This window comes from Porites lutea, chromosome 2 (genome assembly GCF_958299795.1).
Source record: "Porites lutea chromosome 2, jaPorLute2.1, whole genome shotgun sequence".
NCBI classification, from domain to species: domain Eukaryota; kingdom Metazoa; phylum Cnidaria; class Anthozoa; order Scleractinia; family Poritidae; genus Porites; species Porites lutea.
The window spans coordinates 30942815-30952628 of NC_133202.1; the positions used below are offsets into that span (position 1 = coordinate 30942815).

Below are 9814 nucleotides of genomic sequence, written 5' to 3' on the forward strand. Positions count from 1 at the left end.
GGGGAGGTTGCTAGAGTATCAAGAAACAAACAGTCATAAAATTGTAATTGTATCTCTGTCATTATCTCTCACCGTAATCTTTACGTTTGCCTTCTCAAAATACTAATTCCCATCGCCGATGTTAAAATTAAAACCATTCACGCGAATAAAAATGCCGGTGTTCCTCTATGCATGTCCACTCTTAACTCAAAACAGTAATCTTAAATACAGCAACCTTCTTTCCCCTCGCTAATCTTTCGAAAAAAAAAACTCAAAAAATATCAGACGAATGTATTGCGCTCTTTATTACGAGTCAGTCCATAAAAAGAAAGAAAATAGTCAAAACCGGGATCAATATGGTGATAGAGTTGCTTGTTTTCTATATCTCGTTTTCCACTCCCTTTTTGTATTTACATTTCCCTTTTCCCTACCCTTATCAGCTCTCTGTTTGGTTCTACGGGAAAAACATCCGTTATCTCCTTGTCAGATTAAGCAAAGTGTTATTGTTTAATAAGGAAACGAAGTCAGTTTTCGTGGCCTGAATTTTCGAAGTTTCCTGAAATTTTTTTCCCTAGTCAGTTTCTGAGTTTTATTAACAGCGAGCTGTTGCTTGGTCAAGTTAAAGTACACGTTTTCTCAATTTATGTTTGGCTGTTTTGTAAGTTATACTATCATGAGGAACTGGAGCAGTCACACTGTTTTCTGCCCACGTAAACTTTGCAATCGAATCAAGATATTCACGCTTGACTTTGAATAGATGCGTTGTGTTGTTTTACCTGTACGTCGATCCAGGGTAGAGAAATTTTTGTTGCATAGTGATACATGTAAGGGTCTGTTGTTCAATTTGGTCGTTATTATTTGTTTAAGTTTTAATAGGCATGGTGTTGTGAAAAAATCTATCTAATTGACTCACCATATTGCTCGAAGGTTGTTTGGTTTTATTGGCCGCCATGGCTGTGAAGGATGAGAATGACGCAGCAGCAAATAAAGATAACAAAGCCATAGAAACTTTGCACGGCTTACTCATAGTGTCGGCTTTTTTTAAAAGGATTTTCTGGAGGCAAAGTTGAAAGTAAAATGGTTAGAAACATCACTTGAATGTCAAACAAATATTACCACTTTTCGCCCTTCAGTCTGACCAGTGTCGTTTTTGAAGTTCTCCCAGTCATGCTAAAGAGGCCTCGTCAAATTAAAACTGAAAGAGTCCCGAAATTTCATATCAGCTTGCAATTTTCTTTTAGTGGTGATGTTTGCAGTGAATTTCTCTAGCTTCTTATGCGTTATTTTAGCAGCAATAAATTATGTGCCAAATGATTCTTAAATATTAAATACATATTTTTCCTATTCGTAGATGTTCTGTTCTAATTTCGTTGATAACCGAGTCGAGTACTTGATTTGTCGCTGCTTGCTGAAATCTTCATGATTGTTCCCGTTTTCAACTGAATTACCGTGTAAGTGAGACAATTATGAAACCTCATAATTTCTTTCAGTATTCACAGTTGAAATTTCCTTTAAGGGCAAAAGGAAAGCGAACCAGGGAATTTAGGCACGAAAAAAAACAGATTTCGATTACCTGTAGACCTGTAGACCCCCTTCCTTTCGACTTGGTCGTTGTGAGGAACAATTTTGACCCACGTGCGTTTAAGAAGGGCCTTTTCTTCCTTTCTGTTGATTTTTAGTTCGTGTTCTGGCGAGTTTTTTGTTTACCTTAATTGGATTGTTTCAGCAATTGATAATGAATAATGAATGATATCTTCTTTATCCAATAACTTAGAATATTATAAGTTCCTGTTTATTTTGTTGTACCCCTCGATTTGGAAATGAAACATGAAGTTATTTAAGACTAACAATGGGTCCGTAGATACAATCATCGCGAACTATGCTGCGACTGGTTGTAGAATGACAACGGGTATTGCGTTTTCCCGCCAAAATGACGCTGGTTCACGTGCAGAACTGAGAAAATCTTGTTCTCGTTTACGTTGTCGTGTTAGAATCGAAACGTCTTTATTGTTAAAGTGCAACGAAACTTCTAATTTCGTTCTAAAGGGCTACCTTTTTCATGCTGACGTGCCCTGTCTTGCTTGCGCTGTTTGCAGCATACTGATGTGGTATTAATTTTTCAGTATTTTTCGACATGAAAATCGAAGATGTTATTATTTTTTATTAAAAAAATAGATTTTGATATCGTTTTGAAGAGAATGATGCTTAACCATATTATAGCTATGTACTTGTTTAATATACAACCATCCAGAAACTAAAACCACCCTCTGAGTTTCCTATCAGGTTCTTTTTACCTCAGTTTAACTGTGGCGTTCGATTAGCATACTTGTTTGCTCCACGTGTTTGGTTTTCATATATATATATATATATATATATTTTTTTTTTCATTAGGGCTGCGCTTTTACTTCTTATTGTTGCATTACGGGACTGATCATGAGTAATCTTAACCTCGTAAATTGATAAACTACTGCCGTCATAACAGACACTGACACGAAATTCTTTTGACTACTAATTTTATCAGTATTCCATAATAGACCTCAAAGGCTTTCCTTTAGAATAATACACAATTTCCCCATAAGCATGAAAGGGAGGCCTAAGGACCACTAGAGTTTTCCGCAAACAAAAAGGGCGGCAAAAACCGAGAACAATTTTTGATTTAGAGATTAAAAATTAACCCAAAAGATATTCCTGGAGCAGTTTACTAAGTGATGAGCGTGCGTTGGAAAGAGGACGGTAGAGAAACTTAACTTCGCAAGGATCATTCGGACATGCCGTGAAACGTCATCGGAACGATTATTACAAAGCGAAGCAGCAATTTAAGCATTTGTGAAAACTATTTCTTGTCGTAGTTGTAGGGAGCGCCTCTGCCACTTTATATACAATTGCGATGTAGCCTTTTAGAACTCGCTTTCATGCTTACGTCCTAAGTGTGTATGGAGACATAAGTCACATAAGACTTAAAATGATGTATAAAAAAAATCATTAAGAACTTTCCTGAGGAACGGTTTTGTGGATGAAAAATCTAAGCTTGTTAACAGATGAAAATCTTCGATACTAAGATTAGTAGTATATGTCTGACTTTAAAAAAAAGCGCCTTATAGCTTCAGAAAATTTGGCTGAAGCTAGAGAGGATAAAAAAAAATTGCCAATTACATACAGAAATCACTTTGTCGTAAAATAGCCATTTCCCGAACCTCTCGATAAATTGAACTAAAACCTGAGATCTCCCTTCCCAGTCAAACTCCTTGATTTAACAGTCTACCTTCGAAGCTATTGTACTATTTCCCGACAGCTAAACGAGCGAATTTCCTTTTGCACAGGAAGTTCGAAAAATCGGAATCATAGCCGAAGTGCAATACATTTTCTTATACTGAAATTCCGCCACTGAAATTTTAGTCCTATGGATTTTGCTACGCCATTGTGGAAGAAAGCCATCAGAGCTTTATGTGCTTTACGATAGATTCATTGCAAGACGTCTTAAGTAAATGGATTTAAAAAGCTGTATCATATGTTTTAAATTGATCTCAACTGAGTTCTTATTTACTTTAGAACCCTTACCAGTCGCACAGTTCTTCTTTCGTTTGTAATTGACTGTCATTTATGCTGATCGTCCACCTGTAAAAGAGAAGAAAATATAATTAATTTACGCAAGGGTCAAGTTATTCTTTGCTTTCAGTTCGAAAAGTTGATGTGTGAAGGATGTAGTTTTCTAGTTATGAATGCATTTGGTCAGTCTCTAGAAGTAACCGATAAAGAACCATAACATCTAGGGAATATGCACAGCAGCAGAGTTCACCCGCTACTCTCCATTATAGGAATAGACGATCCAATTTCCCTATTTGGCTCACTCTTCCGGATTTGGGGGTTGTTGAAATTAAAATATGAAGTGAATAATTAGACGTAGACAATTACGAGATAGTCCACCACCACAAGAAGCTGCCTCTCATGCCATTAGCGGACTAACTGGTTTATGTGTATTAACCTTTTCTATCCTAAACTATTTCCTTCCCAAATCAACATCATTTCCCCAAATAACCAACTGGACTGCGCCCTTAAGTGGTATGACTTCCATCACTTCTCTAATTTTTTTCAAGGAATCTTTCTCATTCATAATTTACCTTTCGTACAAAAGTAAATGCTGATTCTTATGGCTCTCGTTTTTTGTGTAGATTAAATATTGTGCGAGTTGATATACCGTATTTCCTCGAATAATAGCCGGAGGCGACTATTTCTTTTTTCGCACAAAAAGGAGGCGATTATTCGAGGGAGGCGATTATTTCAAATATTCCTCACTGGAAGCCGTGCCCTCAATAAGTTGTTTTATTTTCTTATTAAATCAAAAAGCTAAGTAATCACGTCAAATAAAAGGAACAAGGGCTTTGTAAGTATTCCAAGTTTAGTTCCTTGATTAATTTTCAGAGCTCGAATCGTCACTGATCAGTTTTGCTGAATCTTATTGCACTTCAACAGGGACAAGGAGGGGATAAAAGGAAGAGAAGATGGCGAGAGGGGAGGGGGAGGTAGACTGCAAAACAGTCGGGTTTTTCTTTCTCAAAATCAGTAAAGAAATCGGTAAAGCATGCCGTAAGAGTCTTACGCGCGCGAAGCGTGCGAGCCTCACACGCCCGAAGAGCGAGAGTATTTTTAGCGTCTCTCCCCAGGTCTCGCTCTCTGTTCTCAGCCTCGTTCCAGACCTTTTGTTTGACTGCTCGCGCGTACTTGAATACGCAAAAATACGGACTGTTTTGCAGTCTACGTTCAATCATAATCCAACAGATGGTAGCATCTCACCATTGTCTTCTCAGGCAAGTGCAAATGCAAATTGTCTGATTGTCAAATTGTCAAACTGTCACGGCCGCTGTTTGGTTCATTTTGTTAATAATCAATGCGTCCTTATTCGCTAAGGTCGGACGCGTTAGCGAGGAATTTTGCTCGTAAATTGTAAAATCACGAGCTTCGAATCAAACAAATATCTACCCTAAAGCACTAAAATTCAAGCGTTACTGACAACAAAAATGAACTTTGAAAAGCTGTTACGCTAACTAGGTTTCAAGAACCGCAATTGCAATCTATTTTAATCTTCTTCAAGTTTGTCCATCTATGCCTTCTATTATATTTTCCTCTTTTATTCTTTGACACTTTATTTTTATGTTTCACTCAGGGTTAGTGGTGGCCCTCACTGTTTGAATTCTGTTAATTTCGTGACACAGCTCCTTAAACACTTAATAAATTAAAGACGTTTTTTACTACCCAGACAAACGACTTGTGAATACATACGACCGGCATATGAGTTCAAACGGATAAGACTTTTAATAACAAGAACATGAGTACTATAGACATGTAAAAGTCTCCGAATCTTTATCTTGTTGTTAAATTCAATAAATATGTCGACTGAAATCTAAATATGTAGTATACGTTGTTTGATCAATTCTGCAATATTTTTTCGTTGATATATATGTAAAAACTTCCCATAGAATTTTCTTACGAAAGTAGGGGTACTTCATGTCCTCGCACTTTCCACCATACCTATATATCAGGGTAGCCAACAGTTTCAGATGAGACTCAAAAAACCCAGTCACCTAAAAACTTTCGAGACGACCAAAGTTTCCGGCCTGAGACATCCGAACAGATTAACCTGGTGAGTTTTTAGTGGAGCTCCAAATTAATCAAACAGGCTTCTAAAGCATAGAGAAAACCATTTGAGACACTTCTCTCGTTTGGAACATCCCGTCGTTGGCTGCCCCCGTTATATCACTGATCTGGATTGGTCGATGGTCTTTATGGATCCAAAGTTAACATCAACGACATCATCCTTTAGAGCGTTGCAAATCGGAAATCTCTATGAGGTGGGAAGCTTGACTGGTCGCGAGGGTTATGCCAAAGGTGTCTTGCTTACAAAAACACTGTTTACGTAGAGTTCTGATTAGACGCGGTGTCAATATTATTGCAAACCGTAAAAAGGTTACGAAGGATTTTAATAAAAGATTATAAAAAAAGCCTGACCTGACCTGATCCCTCACTTAAGGTCTTATTTTTCTTGGCATTTCGTTAAGGAGATGATGCCTCAGTTTAAAGCCAAAAAGTAAGAGGATTTTATCGATTTTGGTAACTCCAGTAATCCATTATGGCCAGCTATAATAAGCAATTTTCCCGCTCTAGCTGTTCGAGAACAACCGGAGAGACCTCAGAAAAAAGAAAGTAAAGAAAATTTGCTCGGTAGCAAACCCTAGCCACAAGAGGAAAAATTTACTCATTGAGTGATTAATACATCCTTGAAATGATTATCAAGAGGTCATATGACAGTTATACAGCGTAGACAAAAACATACAAAGAGTTTTGTTGTTCGGGCAAGCACTTAAAAGAAACCCTCGGGGTCAAGACGTTAGTTTTGACTAGAATGTGTCCCGCTCTTGAAGCAATGCCAATAAAAACCCCGGGTAAAAACTGATTGGTTTGAAAGTGGATTATCGGTTGGTTAACGTAATTAATATTAGATACTTCCTGTTCCCTAAGACGGAAAGGGAACCTCCCGTTCTTTCCACTCTTTCACGAAGTAGCCTCACACCTTAAAAAACCGGTTATTTCATTGGACCCATTGTATGTCGCAGCTCGTTTGTTTTTGGGCTAGGTCCCTTTGTTTATTTGCTCATGCGTGCGTATTACTAACCATACATTACAGATGCGAGCTAGGCACCTCCTTTCACGACCTTCCCTAGCTCGTTTTTCCCGTAAAATAAAGCGAGTGGGGGGTAATTTATATCCGTGACATGTATCATGTTTACAGATATTGCAAAATCATCGTCATCATATAAAGAAATACGAGCTTTTTTTTACTTGTACTCATTGCCGCGAGACATTTCATAGCAAGCAGTACTGCTGCCCCTTTCTATTTAACGGAATACAAACAGTATAAAAGCAGGCAAACCGGGAAACATTAGGTGAGTTGCCGTTAAGAACTGGGACGAAAAAATGGATTTGCACGAATTTGCTCTCGGCAAATACGTAGCAAACACGTAAAAACTGTGGGATAAATCTGGGGCAAAAATGGTAAATACCAATGCCTCTATATTTACAACCTGTTTTTTTTGGTATGCAGCTGTGGCATTAACCATCTTTGCTCCATATTTACTCCTCTGTTTTTACATTTTTGCAACATTCGTGCAAATCAAAAGTCAAGCCACACTGTAGCATAGCACGTTTAAAACAAGTTGAGGGCTGTGAAGGGTTTAATCGGAATTTCAGCTTGAAGAAAGCAAATTATTTAGGATGAGATTCTTGTAAGTAGCACCGACCTACCATATTCGAGCTGCAACAATTAATGAATTTCCTTTATTAAATTTAAAATTGGAAAATGCCAAATTCTAATCGTCTTCGTGGTCCGTCAGGCCGTTTAGTTGATCTTTTGTGGTGATTAAAGAGAGGCTTTTTCTGGAAAGTGACTTAAAGCACGACTTTTTTTTCTGTCAGCTGTCTACACGTTTTATGAAGGCTCAAAGTGACTTTTTTAAAAGAAATGGAAACAAATTAAACATCTTAAGAAAAGGAAACCTTATCGTCATATGCACTAAAACTAACATGTATCTATATAAAGGGGTAAAACAGTTTGCGAGGGTAATTTAAGCTTATGCAACACGTCCCAGTAACGAAATCAGTGAGCCAGTCATGTCAAAGACCTTCCAGTAACGAAATCAGTGATTGAGTCAGTCATGTCAAAGACAAGTACTGTTTTGACCCTGCTGTATGCCCCAATTTACATTTCTGTAATTTATGTCGCTTTGTATCGGCTCCTTTTTTTTAGCCTTCAGTATAGAGTAAAGATGGTTTTTTTCAACTACTTCAATTCGTTACATCCTTGTTTTCCAATCTGATGGTTTCTGAGTAGTTTTTTGATTCAGGCTTGTCCTCAGTCACGAAAGCATTGTAGCAACTTCTCTTTATAGTAAGATACAGTTTTATTTCAGGAGAATACATGAGATGGTGGGTCCGGGAATATTTTGCAGGGGTATATCCCCGGCATATATTGCAGGAGCGTATTTTGGGGATATGTTGCAAGGACGGGTGTCCTTGTTTGACCAAGGTGTACTTGATCAAGCAAAGATTTCTCGTAAAAGATTTTATATTTGGTTTCCCCTCTTGACCCCTTAAACAAACAGTTCTATATCCCAATTTGATCTGAAACTAAGGCAAAACAATTTACAAGTAGTTCCTCTCGAGTTGATAAGGTTTTCGTTTTCATATATTTTTGATTATGTTTCAACAGTCAGAAGTTATTGATGGCGCAACTTTCTATTTACCTTCTGCCAGTCTTCAAATTGCTGATGCTGTCACCACTTGTTATCATCATGTGTACAGCGGTTACAGACAAGAACAACAAATCACTTGACAACAGTGTGAGTTTTTTCATACCTTTCGCAAACACTAAATAAAAGGTTTTAAAACTTTGTTCAAGCTAACAGTTCAGTTTCTTTTTATTCAAGTCTTCAAAAATACATTTTGTACGAATTGTTTCAATACCATCTCTATTTGAAAATAGTGATTTCTTGATCAACTATAGCCTCTTCCATCGTGTTATGGTGTTGGACAACCAGGTACAAATGGTATTCCAGGAGTGAATGGAATCCCAGGATCCCCTGGGATACCTGGTCGTGATGGACGTGATGGAGCGAAGGGAGAAAAGGGAAGCCCGGGAAAGACTGGACAACAGGGTCAAGTTGGCTTGAAGGGAGAGCAAGGGAAAAAAGGAGAGAGTCAGGTCCTGGGGAGTGCCTACCTTCCCTCCCACGTGAACTGGAAAGAGTGCTCTTGGAAAAAAGCAGATGGCAGAGATACAGGCGAAATATATGTAAGTGTTCGGGTTAAAAAACAAAGAGCTAACATGTTTACCGAGAAATATGTCTCTAAGAGGAGGGCATTCTGAAAATGATGAGAAAGTGAGAAGACTTGTGCTCGATTCACGAACACATCCTAAGATGACTGAAGATTTAATGTTTCTTATTTTGCATGCTCCTTGGTCGTCTCTTGCATTTCATCGCGCTCAGCTGTGTCTTCTCCATCACGTTTCATGCTGTTTAAATTACATTTTAAGTAGTCAGTTTCTTAAACGACGAGCTAACAGACTATCACTTTCTTGCAGAGCTGTCAATTCATGAAGAATTTCACGGAAACTGCCCTCCATGTTTACTTTGATGGTAATCTCAGGATTTACAACTGTGATAGCTGCTGCAGTCGTTGGTATTTCACCTTCAATGGCGCCGAGTGTAGCTCTCCTGGGTCAATTGATGGAGCATTTTATATGGCAGCAGGAGCTGGCAAATCCCTTAACCTTCACCGTCACCGTCATATTGAAGGACACTGCAATAACATTCACAAAGGAAAAGTGCGAGTGGGATTCTGGGTTGGAAACTGCAACACTGGCCACAAACTTGCTGACGCATACACAGGCTGGACCACAATGTCCCGGATCTTCATTGAAGAAGTCTCAAGAAGCCAACAGTAAATATGTCATATACCAGCAAATAAGGCAATTTGGAAGTTAAACATTATTAGGCAGTCGGATAGAAGAATGGGAAAAAATCACTAGGGCCAGTAGCTAGAAGAGGTAATGCAAACGTATTTCTGAGTTGAGCCGTAAACAACGACAATTAAAAAAGCCACGAAGAAGTATAAACGTTACGGTATTCCGCCTTGTTACACGTTCTGCTATTATCTCACACAGTAAATTAAAATTACAAATTTGTGAAGCCTTGTGAAAAATTTTCCTAAATAAAGCCCTAGTGTTGGCTCCTATACGGCATCATATATAAAATCAAATTAGGTATGCCCTTAAATAAAATTT

General features: G+C 38.1%; 1 protein-coding gene across 1 annotated transcript; it reads left to right on the plus strand.

Moving 5' to 3' along the window:
• Positions 1–8238: 8238 nt before the first annotated feature.
• On the plus strand, positions 8239–9549 carry LOC140926828 (collagen triple helix repeat-containing protein 1-like). Its single transcript, XM_073376513.1, has 3 exons — positions 8239–8369; positions 8534–8821; positions 9113–9549. The coding sequence occupies exons 1-3, from the start codon at positions 8253–8255 to the stop codon at positions 9473–9475; spliced, it is 768 nt and encodes a 255-aa protein (XP_073232614.1). The 5' UTR covers positions 8239–8252; the 3' UTR covers positions 9476–9549.
• Positions 9550–9814: the final 265 nt, after the last annotated feature.